This window comes from Salvelinus alpinus, chromosome 15 (assembly GCF_045679555.1).
Source record: "Salvelinus alpinus chromosome 15, SLU_Salpinus.1, whole genome shotgun sequence".
Taxonomy (NCBI): Eukaryota; Metazoa; Chordata; class Actinopteri; order Salmoniformes; family Salmonidae; genus Salvelinus; species Salvelinus alpinus.
In genome coordinates this window covers 25,522,830-25,537,131 of record NC_092100.1, presented here as the reverse complement: position 1 = coordinate 25,537,131, position 14,302 = coordinate 25,522,830, and the positions used below count along the sequence as shown (strand labels likewise).

The following is a 14,302-nucleotide window of genomic DNA, read 5'->3' as shown; positions in this document are numbered from 1 at the left end:
ATTTAGGTTAGCAAGCATTTTAACTAGGTAGCCTATGACAACAAAAACTAAAAGTGTGCTGTATGACAGAGCCATAGAGAGTGGAGGATGGTATTGGCGCTCAACTAGTCTACAAGTAGGGTGAGTAAAAAAATGTTTTTACTTGCTCAAGCACAAACACACACACACACACACACACACACACACACACACACACACACACACACACACACACACACACACACACACACACACACACACACACACACACACACACACACACACACACACACACACACACACACACACACACACACACACACACACAGCGGAAAGATGTTGCTCTCAGGTTTTGTGATGAAACAAATGTATGTGTAGTTGAATTTATTCCGCCACTGTGTGACTGTTGCCTTTTTGTTGTCTCAGCCTTATTGTATATCACTGTGGCTTATGAACTAATGGTTAAAGAGCAAACAACGCAATTATCACAACATAGGTTATAATATGGCTTTTTTACTGGCTTGGCTTCCTCTGTGATTTTACGTACACACTGCTACTGCTGAAGCCTGCTAGTCTGTGGGGTCAAGCTGTATTAGAACCCTGCAGCTAGGGGGTCAATAGTACAGCTCTAGAGACAGTGAGATGGTGACCCAGAATGACCCTGGGGAGGAGGGAGGGAGGCACTTAACAAGCTCACATGGTGTTGCCTCTATCTGAAGCAATAGCTAGCAGGTGTCAGGACCCGGTGTGAGAAACAGTCACTAATAGTCGGCAGAACCCAGAAGATGAGGCAGACACAGCAGTACTAGAGACGGTGGTTTAATCAAGGTAAAAGATCTTCAGGCAAAAATATAAATCCACAACGTCAAAAGTAAAGCCAAGAGAAAAAATGGATATCCTCCAAAATACAAAGAAAATCCACAAAGTGGTAAGAACAGCAGGGAAAAAACAAACCTCAAAAGACTAATAAAAAATAAACAAGAACAAAACCAGAGAACCTCTGGAAAATCCAACAAGAGAAATATATGTTCACAGCATGGCTGGGGCTGGGTGCTAACATACAAACACAGCGCAAAGAACTGAGGAACACAAAGGGATTAAATACCTACAAGGAAATGACACACAGGTGCAAATAATAATTAGAACAAGGGAAAAACAAAAGGTTCAAAAAAGGCGCAATGGGGGCATCTAGTGACCAAAAACCTGAACAATCCTGGCCAAATCCTGACAAGCAGGGGCAGGTATCAAACCTGGGTGTCAGAGTGGTAGAACTACTTGGTGCCTACAGTATCTAGCAGGCCTGTCAGCCTCCTAGCGTATTTTAGATCCATCACCACCTTCAGGCTGAGCTGCCCCAGCAGGACCTGAAGCCCAGCCAGAACCAGGGATGCATCCCAAATGGCACCCTATTCCCTACATAGCCATTGCTACAGCCACAGCCCCATTCTCAGCCGCACAGCCTCAGCCCCAGCCACACAGCCCCAGTCCCAGCCACATAGCCTCAGCCCCAGCCACACAGCCCCAGCCTCAGCCCCAGCCACACAGCCCCAGTCCCAGCCACATAGCCTCAGCCCCAGCCCCAGCCACACAGCCCCAGACCCAGCCACAGCCACACAGCCTCAGCCCCAGCCCCAGCCCCAGCTACACAGCCCCAGCCCCAGCCACATCCACACAGCCCCAGCCCCATCCACACAGCCCCAGCCCCAGCCCCAGCCCCAGCCACACAGCCTCAGCCCCAGCCACACAGCCTCAGCCACAGCCCCAGCCACACAGCCCCAGCCACACAGCCTCAGCCCCAGCCACACAGCCCCAGCCACACAGCCCCAGCCACACAGCCTCAGCCACGCAGATTAGTGATCACTAAACTAAAACTCTGCTCCGATCTGCCTGTCATCACTCTCCCCAATGAAGTCAACACACAGTGCCTCGTCAGTCACCCACAGCACACGGCACAGTGCTGCTACGGCAGCAGACTACCATAGCTCACTGCTGGGAATGGGAGTGACTAACATTCTAGCCAAATGTATGTTTTAATGTATGTTTTAGGAAAAGTTGCGACTCTGTAGTTTTGGAGCAACTCGAAAGCCCAAAGACAGCTGTAATAGAAGATTATCCTTAAAAAGGAAGCTCAAATAGGCTCAATAAGCTCCTGTTGCCCTGTGCTAATTCAAATGTCGTTCTTGAAACTGTTTTAGTGTCACTACAACATTCAAAAAGAGACCTTGCTTGTTTTAGAACTTCAGAAATACTGTCATGGTTTAAAAAGACAGCCCACCTAATTATAATCAAATACAAAAATATGGGAATAGCAAAAGCTGCTGAAATGACACCACCCTTTGAAAAGAGGGTAGACATATCTGCAACCCTCAAATGAAAACTAAGGCCTACAGTTTTATTTGAGACCGAATAAAAGGAATAAAAATACATTCATTTTTGTCCTGGTGTCTGCCAGGATTTCAAGAGAGATGTTCAATTTCAAAATCCCCCCCAAGCCAAGGGTACAGGGAACTATGCCTAAATAATTCAACTTCGTTTTGTTCACAGAGTTTCTGCGACAGTTAGATTGACTATATCTGTCCAACAAAAGAGAAAACAGATCCAACCTCAAAAAGCAGCCAGAAGTGAGGATGCAGCCTGGAGGATATTTAAGTCCTTCACCAAAAGTCTGGCCCAATAAGATGCAGTAACACATTGGTAAAACTCACCGGGTTGAAAAGTACTAGCCTAATTATTATCATTCCTTCAGCCTTTTACACACTGACAGAGATTTATTTACAGCACTTGCCAATGCTATCATTAGGATAGACAGAGAAAAAACACCTCACCTTGACAAAGAGGACTCCTTTGGCTGCAAGGGCGTCTTCCCCTTGCCCGTTGGGGTAGCACTCGTAGTGGGCATCCAGTATGGGATAGCGGCTGGCCAGCATGACGCCGCTGTTCAGGAACTTGAAGTGGGAGCAGCAGCCCTTCCAGGCGTAGCGGCCCACATCACTCAGGATGTAGGGGAAGTAGTGGTGCAGCTGGTGCCTCAGCCTGGACATGGCCCGGTGGTCAAACACTTCCTGCAGACACAGGAAGTCCAGGTTGGCAGGGAAGAAGGCAGAGATCTCATGGTCGAATCCGTCGTCACCTTGGCGCCGCTTGCGACCGGTGTGCTTCTTGAACATGGAAGTGCGGTGGGACAGGGTGTTGTTAGAAGACACCCCCCCTGTCAGGCTCTCTGCATCACCTTCCCTTTGGTGATTCCCTGTCCCGGCCTCTGGGGGGTCTGGCTCTGGGGCACTGATACTGATCTGGACCCCCGAGGCATGCATGGGGCAGTCTGGGGAGTTCTGGGCCCCTGTGGTGTGCAGTGGACAGTCAGAGTTGTTCTGAGAACCAGCAGTGTGAAGGGGGCACTCTGGTGTGTTCTCTCCACCAGCTACATGGACGGGACAATCTGAGGAGCCCTGGTCCCCTGTTGAGTGTATGGGGCAGTTTGGACCTGTGGTGTGTAATGGGCAGTCTGAACCTGCAGTGTGTATTGGGCAGTCGGTTACGGGTTCGGTCTCGGCCTCGGCTGTGTTGTCGGGCCGCTGGCCCAGGGAGGATGTCCGTCGGAACCCTGTGACCAGGCTGCTGAAGGAGGTGGCGCTGATGGAGGTGTTGGTGGGGGAGTCGATGTATATCTTGATCTGCGGCCTGCTGGCCCCGTTACGGATGCGCTTGCCCACCTCGCGTGCACGGCGCTGGGTCTCAGACAGGTTGTTGAAGCGTGCCAGGGAGTCTGGCAGTAGGCACACGTTGGAACTGCCGAAGCAGAAGCTGCGGCCCTGCGGTCTCCAGTCGGCCAGTGACGCCACACCCCCCTGCTCAGCCTGGTGCTTGTCTGGGCGGCGGTGGGTGTAGAGATAGGGATGGCGGGCCGCCTGCAGGGTAGCCCACAGCAGGAAGCCCAGCAGAGCGAAGGGCAGCGAGGACAGGAGGAGCAACAGGTAGAGCGGGGTGGACACCAGCACATACAGCGTCACGAAGGAACAGGGGTCCTGGGAGCGCCGACGCTTCTCCAGAGAGGTTGCCACGCAGGAGGACAGCAGGCGGTCCAGCAGCCAGTAGCAGGGGAAGATGAAGCCCCATGACAGGCTGCTGAGGCACCGTAGGAAGGCACTAGAGTAGGGAGAGGTGTGGAGGACCATCTCTTCTCTGGCTCACATGAAACACTTTTACACTAAAATCAATGGGGAAAAAACTAAACTCAAATCTACCCTCCCCCCTGAGTGGAGAAAAAGACACTACATGGTTCCCTTCACTTTCACCAGCACGCTCTGAAGCTCTTTCTTTGACGACAGGAGGCTCCTTTACCCTCCCCCTCCCCTCTTAACAGTGGCCCTCCAATGGAGGAAGGATGAACTATAATCTCTGGGTGGAGATCATTTTGACGACGTGGAACTAAATGCTGCAGTCACAAAGGTTCCATGGACATCAGGGAGTCGGATCTATGAAGAAGTAGATCTCACTACTATCTCAGCATCAGAACCTGCAGATAGAAGATGGAGGAAAGAAGGATAGAGGGAGAGATAGAGAGAGAGAATGTATAAGAGAAATAGGGAGAGAATAAATTGAAGGGGAATTAGCTGTGCAATGACTCACTGTGATGAAAATGTGTGGTCAGCAAAATGGGCCTTGTTAATTTCACTAATGTCCCCCAATGGTTAGAAATACTGCTTCACAGATACATTGTTTCTGATAGGCTTGTGTGCATGCCACAAAACAGAGATTCATGGGTGTGTCTCTGTGTGTTGAAACAGTCAAAATGAGACATGTTTTTATTATAACACAACAAAAACCCCAATTGGTTTTAGTGACAAAACATGGTTTATAAATCAGCAGAATTCATAGCAAATAACACTGCTGTAAACGATCTTTAGACACAGGAGGCAATCAGTGGGGTAACCTTATATGAATAGAGGTTGAGTGAAAAAGGGAAGTAATCCACTCTGTATAAATAAATCATGAATTGTTAATTCATTCATTGAAACAGTTGAGGGTTTAACAACACTGGAGGCCACTGAGGCCACTGGCCTTAGCCTAACCCCAGAGCCACCAAACCATATTCAGCACAACCTGGACTGTGTGTGGCAGAGGCCCTGGGGCAAGACTGTGCTACAAAGACTGTATAAATGATTATGATGTTTATTTATTTATTTTTATTTAACCTTTATTTAACTAGGCAAGTCAGTTAAGAATAAATTCTTATTTACAATGACGACCTACCAAAAGTCAAAAGGCCTCCTGCGGGGACAAATAAAATAAAATCAAGATGTAGAGCTTACAGTGAAATGCTTACTTACGAGCCCCTAACCAACAATGCAGTTTCAAAAAAATACGGATAAGAATAAGAGATAAAAGTAACAAGCAATTAAAGAGCTGCAGTAAAATAACAATAGTGAGACTATATACAGGGGGGTACCGATACAGAGTCAATGTGCGGGGGAACCGGTTAGTTGAGGTAGGATGTACATGTAGGTAGAGTTATTAAAGTGACTAGCTTCAGCAACATAGCTTCAGCCTGTAAATCAGCTACAAAATGTGTCGGCATCGAGTAATTGTCTCTGGCCCCCTCCCAGTTAGGGGGAGTGATGAGCTCTACAGCAGAGTCTCACTGCACGCTAACAATTGGACATAAATAATGGATTTTTTCGAACAAAACAAACATTTATTGTGGACCTGGGATTCCTGGTGTGCTTTCTGATGTAGATCATCAAAGGTAATGGAATATTTATCATGTATTTTTGTGTTTATGGTGACGCCATCTTTGCAGCTGTGGTATGCTACTTTTGAGCGCCGTCTCAGATTATAGCGTGCATTTCTTCTTCTGTAAAGTGTTTTTGAAATCTGACATAGCGGTTGCATTAAGGAGAGGTATATCTATAATTCAATGTGTATAACTTGTATTATCATCTATATTTATGATGAGTATTTCTGTTGAAACGATGGGCTATGCAAAGTCACTTGATGTTTTTGCATTTAGTGAATCTAGTCGCCTCAATGTAAACTCCGATTTTTTGATATAAATATGAATTTAATCAAACAAAACATGCATGTATTGTGTAACATGAAGTCCTATGAGTGTCATCTGATGAAAATAATCGAAGGTTAGTGATTAATTTTTATCTCTATTCTGGTTTTTGTGAAGCTATATTTAGCTGGAAAAAATGGCTATGCTTATTGTGGTTTTGTGGTGACCTAACATAATCGTTTGTAGTGCTTTCGCTGAAAAGCCTATTTGAAAGCGGACACTTTGGTGGGATTAACAACAAGATTACCTTTAAAATGATATAAGACACATGAATGTCTGAGGAATTTTAATTATGAGATTTCTGTTTTTTGAATTTGGCGCCCTGCACTTCGACTGGCTGTTGTCATATCGGTCCCGTTACCGGGACTTCAGCCATAAGAAGTTTTAAGCCTGATCAATTTACTGTGTTAAATGAGGCCTCACCTCCTGGTTACACTAGTGACCATATCCCCCGTGCATCCCGCAAAGGCGGAGGTGTTGCTAACATTTACGATAGCAAATTTAAATTTACAAAAAAAAACTAACGATTTGCCAACGCTAATCAATGTCTATATATATATATTTTAGCAAGGTAGCTTCATACATTTTTCTGACATTTTTTTTCTTCTCCCCAGCATGTTTTTACAAAAATATAGATTTTTCCGCAAGGACATATACAAGATTCTACCCTCCACAACATAACCTTCACTCGAAATCAAAACTCCAAACCTACAACCTGGTTTTGGACAAAATTCAGCCTTGTTGATTAAATTTGACACTTCGCAGCCACCAGATTTTGACATGTGAATACAGTTTGCATTGAATTGTGGGTCATATCAACCCCGCAAGTGACCAAAGTTGTTCACTCGCTCCCTCGAGCTAAATCAAGGGCAGACGGGGCAACGTTAGTGAATTGAACCTCCACTGAAGATGGCAATAAAACTGCATCCGGTTACGATGGGGATTCCCCCGAGGGAAAGTGGCTACCTCAAGGGCTGAGGGGGTAAAAATAACGTGTTTGGGCTGCAGCCCCTGTCTGCATCTCAAATGGCCCATAGGGCTCTGGTCAAGAATAGTGCACTATACAGGGAATAGCATTCCATTTTGGATGCAGACCCTGTGTCTGTCTGCTAGACAAGAAGTATGCCCTATGATGAGGCTGGCTGAACACTAACTGCATCCGTCTCTGGACCTATGACCACAACCATGTTGGAGTGAAGTGCAGGCAGCAGCAGCAGCAGCAGCTCCCACCAGGGGCTGTTTGTGACCTTCTCCTCGGGGCTGAAATGGCAGTGGGGACGACTGGGAATATGTTTTGGTCCGATGACGAACCATTTCAATGTGAACTCTTCTTAGCTGTCTTGACATGGGCCTCAGGGGGTTGGAGAATGTAGCATTTTTCAAACACCTGAAACAGCAATTTCCTGCAATCTTGAGCCATAATCATTATGCTTAATTCTATGTAAAAAAGGTGTCTGCAAATCTAACATACCTCTTGAGTTGTCTGTATCCTCCTGACTAGTGGTTATAAAAATACAAATAAATGCTGCATTGATGCTAAAATCTGGGTAAAAGACTGAAAGCAATTGAATCTTAGTCAGTACATTTAATTATTGCTTGATTTTCTAAAGTCTAACAACCTTGCCAGCAGGCATGCCAGCTCAGATAGTTAGACAAGCTAACTACTCGAACTTGATTGATAGCCTGAAATGACTTCTTGGTAGCTAGTTATGAGTTTGTGAAATTGGGAACCTATCTGGGCTAGCTAAAGTCAACTTCATAAAATTGCTAGGTGGCTAGTAATATTACAGAGAAACAAAAATGTTTAAAAAAAATCTACACTTTTATTTATATTGTAGTAATAATACAAAAAATGACAAATCTGAGGGGGCATGTGCCCCTGTGCCCACTATGGGCATGACGCATCTGTGTCTTGACACGCTAATTTTCTTTGCTATATGAAACTGTCAGTGTTTGTTGAAGTTAAGCATTAATAACTGTTAACTATTCTGTCTTCAATATAGAGTATGTGCCACTTTGTCAAGATGATAATGATGTATATGCATGTTTACAACAATCTGAGGAATTTCCCATCAATTTCCCTCTGCATAGCATTCAGATCGATCATATTGGTATCTTGATGTCCAAATGACACAGAGATAGCTCTCAATTCTGAACCCTATGTGCTTACACAGAATACAATACTAACCTAATTGACAGAGTGAAAAGAAGGAAGCCTGTACAGAATACAAATATTCCAAAACATGCATTCTATTTGCAACAAGGCACTAAAGTAATACTGCAAAAAAACTTGGCAAAGCAATATAATTTTTGTCCTGAATACAAAGTGTTATGTTTGGGGCAAATCCAATAAAAATGACTGAATACCATTCTTCATATTTTCAAGCATAGTGGTGGCTGCATCATGTTATGGGTATGCTTGTAATCGTTAAGGACTGGGAGTTTTTCAGGATAAAAAATAAAAGGAATGGAGCTCAGCAGAGGCAAAATCCTAGAAGAAAACCAGGTTCATTCTGCTTACCACCAGACACTGGGCGATTATTTCATCTTTCAGCAGCACAATAACCTAAATCACAAGGCCAAATCTACAATGGAGTTGCTTACCAATGTTCCTGAGTGGCTGAGTTACAGTTTTGATTTAAATCTACTTGAAAATCTATGACAAGACCTGAAAATGGTTGTCTAGCAATGATCAATAACCAATTTGACAGCGCTTGAAGAATTCTGAACAGAAGAGTGGACAAATGTTGCACAATCCAGGTGTGGAAAGCTCTTAGAGACTTACCCTGTAAGACTCACATCTGTAATCGCTGCCTAAGGTATTTCTACAAAGTATTGACTCAGGGGTGTGAATCCTTCGGTAAATTAGATATTTCTGTATTTCATTTTCAATCATTTTGCAAAAATGTCTAAGAACATGTTTTCAGTTTGTCATTTTGGGGTATTGTGTGTAGATGGGTGAGAAAAATATATTGAATCCATTTTGAATTCAGTCTGTAACATGACAACATTTGGAATAAGCATGAATACTTTCTATAGGCACTGTTTTAGCAATGATCATTTTGATTGTGCTTTGGCTACCAGCTTTGAATCAGCTAGTGTAATATATTTTAATCATATCTAATATGCTTAATCCACCTCACTGTTTAGGGTGATGTGTTAATGCTGTGTCATGATGATCAAAACAGAGTACAACAACACTGGACCTTTTTATGAAATTAGACAAAGCAAATCTGCACGCACAAGCAGAAGCAGGAGAGATAGAGAGAAGTGCAGAGGAGAGATAGAGAGAAGAGCAGAGGAGAGATAAAGAGCAGAGGAGAGGAGAGATAGAGATGGAGAGAAAGCAAAGGAGAGATATAGTGAAGAGAAGAGTAGAGGAAGATGGAGAGGAAGAGAAAGTGCAGAACCGGTTCCAGTCCTCATCATCATCCATCTCCCCAGCCCATTCTAGGTTGATGATGACAAAGGTTAAGACAACGGGATTCTAATATCCCATAACGTTTTGCGAAAATGGGACCAGCTTTGCAAGTTAGCAACAGCACTAGTAGTTATCAACAGCACTGGTCCAATGAATTTGTTTACTTTCGAACGCTGCCACATGGAATTACAGTATTACGTTGTCTTAACCTTGTCATCTTCAACCTAGAGCCCATTCCCCACAGCAGCAGACTGACTCCTGACCTCTGCATCGGAGGGGTGGGTGACAGATGGCAGGATCAAGTGGAGAGTAAAACACCAGTTGTTTTATCAAATAGTAACCCTGTGTCTTATCCAGACTCAACTAATAATAATCCTCAACAGTGTGGATGATAGAAAAAATATCACTGCATTGTGCAAGAGCTGACACATACCATCATCCTCGCTATCTCTGTATCTAACCCACAAATACACGTGGCACACAGACATGCAAACCACAGTGACACATCGCATAAACTGTATGAACCATAGGAGGAAGGGGAGGACCATCCTACTCAGTGAATTTCATAACAATTCAAATAGGGAAACATTACAAAAGTTGATACGAGAATAAATTATACAACGAGCAAAGTGACGATGCTGTATGTGGCTGCTATGAAAGTGAACTGTGTGTGCGGGTGATCATGGGTGTATTCATTCCGCTGATTCTGTTTTCCTTAAATGGAAGCAAACGGAATGAAACGGAGATGGACCTACCTGAATTTGTCCAAAAGAAACCTTTGTTTTAGAACAGAACGTTTTGCAACTGTTTGGACTAATGATTACATCCAGATCAGCTAGATGCAGGCAAGAGTGTGCAAGGCGTTACTGAATGTGTCACTGTCACCTTGATTACTCCAATTTGTCTCTCGACCTGTGCACCTACGTTATGAAGTTTAATTTGTAGGCTAGGTTTTAGCAACCCCATGATGGGTATAGGGCAAATTTTTCTATCATGTAGTAGCCTAAACCTATCGATGTTGAACTGGGTGAATGGAATATGAATGACAGTCATCCAATTTACAGTAATAGAAAAAAGGCCATGCTCATAACAAATTGTCCCTCCCTAATCTTAAACAGCACCAACAGCCACTGGTATGAACAGTATAATATCCTATCCTATGCATACTTTTAGTTTCATAGACATATTTGCACATACACAAACATAAAGCATACATACACAAACACTACAGATGTAGGAAATGTGTATTTGAGTTTTAAAAAGGCTTCTAAAGTTTGTAATTTCCATGTTGAAATTTGAGACTTGATTTGCCTTAATGAAAAATGTCAATTTATTATAATCCGCATAAACAATTCACATTTCCTGTTGCTGCTGGATTATTTTCCTGCTGTAGCAAACTGGCTCAAATTAAGATCCTACATCTGTAGTTTTCTTAGAGATATAAATACACAGTCACACAACCAAACACAGAAGAACACTCACAGAGAGGAGTTTTGCAGTCAGAAACAATCTTTTATTTTATTGATGTGTTTGCTCTGCTGGGTCTACTGCTGCTGATGACAGGGAAGACAGGGCACCACTGTAGCCCGCTGTGCCCATCCCTGGTGCTACGTGGCAGGATGCTGCACCTACAGTACCTACAGTATGACCAGACCAGGACTGAATGTGATGACCTCTGCCTGAACACACTACTTGTGCTTGGCAGAACACAATGTGAAGTATGCTATAGTCAGAGAGATTAAGCACAGTATGAGATGGAAATCTTTACCTGACCCTGCAGTTTATAGTAGTGCTTACAGTAATACTTCTCAAGCCAGTAATGCTTCTGCAGCCACTAAGACCACACACCAAGACACACCCACATGAAAAAATACTGTAGTATTACGATATTTATATAGTATTCACTGTAGTGTTTTTGCAGACTTTACTGTAGTATTTCACTATAGTGTTTTTATTTTATTATCTTTGACATAAAAGTAGGGTATTTTTCCTTGAGGAAACCTATTGAACAAATACTAAAAGAGCAAATTATCCATAACCTGTAGGTAGATCGGACTGGAGTCTGAACGAATCGTTCAGCGCTTCTGCTCTTTTCTATAACCCATAGGGAACATAACAAATGATCTATACTTGGCATGTAGGTTTGTCACTTATGGGTAGCACAAGTTGGGATAAGGAGGAGGGGAATAGGCACGGTATATGCAAATTAAATACTGTAGTATTACTTTAGTTAAAAAGCTGTCGTGTTTTTGCTGACATTACTGTAGTATTTACTGCACAGTGTTTTGGTGGATAATGCTGTACTATTTACTATAGTATTCTACACTACACTACATAATTCTATAGTAAGAACAAAACATGATTGAGGAATACTACATTGTAGAGTATAATATTCTACAGTATACTACAGTTTTCTATAGAATTCTATAGTAAGTACTCTAGTATTATATAGTAAACTGTAGTATTTTTTAATGTGGGCAAACGCACATGCATGCACATGCGCACACGTACAAACACAGACAGATAAGCATGTACACACACACACACACACACACACACACACACACACACACACACACACACACACACACACACACACACACACACACACACACACACACACACACACACACACACACACACACACACACACACACACACACACACACACACACACACACACAATGACAACAATGACAAGCCACCAGGGTCTGACAATCTAGATGGAAAACTACTGAGGATAATAGCAGACGATATTGCCACTCCTATTTGCCACATCTTCAATTTAAGCATACTAGAAAGGGTGTACCCTCAGGCCTGGAGGGAAGCTAAAGTCATTCCGCTACCAAAGAATAGTAAAGCCCTCTTTACTGGCTTAAATAGCCGACCAATCAGCCTGTTACCAACCCTTAATAAACTTCTGGAAAAAATTGTGTTTGACCAGATACAATGCTATTTTACAGTAAACAAATTGACAACAGAATTTCAGCATGCTTATAGGGAAGGACACTCAACAAGCACATCACTTACACAAATGACACAAATGATGATTGGCTGAGAGAAATTGATGATAAAATGATTGTGGGGGCTGTCTTGTTGGACTTCAGTGCAGCTTTTGACATTATCGATCATAGTCTACTGCTGGAAAAACGTATGTGTTATGGCTTTACACCCCCTGCTATAATGTGGATAAAGAGTTACTTGTCTATCAGAACACAGAGGGTGTTCTTTAACAACACTATCAACAAGGCAGGTCCTACAGGCCCTAGTTTTGTTGCACCTTGACTACTGTTCAGTCGTGTGGTCAGGTGCCACAAAAAGGACTTTTGCAATTGGAAAATTGCAATTGGCTCAGAACAGGGCAGCACGGCTGGCCCTTGGATGTACACAGAGAGCTAATATTAATAATATGCATGTCAATCTCTACTGGCTGAAAGTGGAGGAGAGATTGACTTCATCACTACTTTTATTTATGATAGGTATTGACATGTTGAATGCACCGAGCTGTCTGTCTAAACTACTGGCACACAGCTCGGACACCCATGCATACCCCACAAGAAAAGCCACAAGAGGTCTAGTCCAGAACAGACTATGGGAGGTACACAGTATTACTGGAACTCTATTCCACACACACACACACACACACACACACACACACACACACACACACACACACACACACACACACACACACACACACACACACACACACACACACACACACACACACACACACACACACACACACACACACACACACACACACACACACACACACACACACACACCAATGCCCTGACCTCTGTTAGGTAGTGACACTGAGAGAGCCCTCCTGTCTGATTGCCAGAGTAGCCAGCTCAGCAGTCGGCTCTGCTCTTCACTGTCTTTACATGACTAACAACTTTTATCTGTTGTTTACTGGAGAGAATCTAGGAATATACTGTATCTTTCCGTTTTGCAGGAGGCTCCGGCGATATTGTGTAAGATGTATCCCCCGCTGAGCAGGGTGGTATCTGTTTCATCTAGCTAGCCAACCATGTGTTTGTTTTGGAGTTAAACATGACTCTGATAATCATCTTTGCCATCTTTCATAAAGGACCCAAGGGGCCTTCCTGCCTGAAAAATACACACTCAACTGAAGCAAAACCAATCTCAGAGAGATTCACCAGTTTGCTTCCCAGACAATGGGGATGAACATGACAAACGACTGGGGTGCCTGCCTCAACCACTCCCCATGGATCTGTTTACCAAATGTCCCTCTCCATTGGATCAATACTGATAACGTCAAAGCACCTGCTACCATGAGTGGGTGAATGTGTTTGTTTGTGTGTGCCTGTGTGTGTGTCTGTGCGTGTGTCTGTATGTGCGTGCATGTGTGTATGTGTGGCTGTTTGTGTCCATACGTGATAGAGCGGACAAATGAGTGATATACTGCTAAGTATCCAGTGACCACAGAGACCGGATGTAGCCCATCCAGCTGGCTGTGGTGGATTCCTTCTGTTTCATTATTAACGGTGCCGAATAGTGGAAAGTGTATGAGTGTATGCTGCTGCTACATTGTGAGTAATGACCAGAGGCACCGGCAGCACTGTATATGCTGAACAAATGTCTGTGTTCAGGGCATAGAACTAAAATAGACCAGTAGGATCTGAGAGAGTTGCTGTTTCCCTCTTCTCAGAGCGAAGGAACTTCTCTGGATCTCTTTCTCTTTCCTGTAAGCTTTGAAAGTTGCCTCCCGTTCATCCTTCACTGCTGAACCAAACCAGGAGTGTCTGCCAGAGCCAGCCAGTGATGCCACTCCGAGCATGTTCAAGGGATTTTGGTTGTCATGGTGACCTTGTCAC

General features: G+C 43.7%; 1 protein-coding gene across 1 annotated transcript in view; it reads right to left on the bottom strand.

Moving 5' to 3' along the window:
* LOC139539788 (sphingomyelin phosphodiesterase 3-like) overlaps window positions 1-14,302 on the bottom strand; it is a 47,215-nt gene that overhangs the window by 12,289 nt on the left and 20,624 nt on the right. Inside the window, exon 2 of the mRNA XM_071343079.1 lies at window positions 2,805-4,495. Within this exon, the coding sequence (XP_071199180.1) occupies window positions 2,805-4,154 (1,350 nt within the window). The 5' untranslated portion in view covers window positions 4,155-4,495. The remainder of the gene's footprint in view (window positions 1-2,804; window positions 4,496-14,302) is intronic.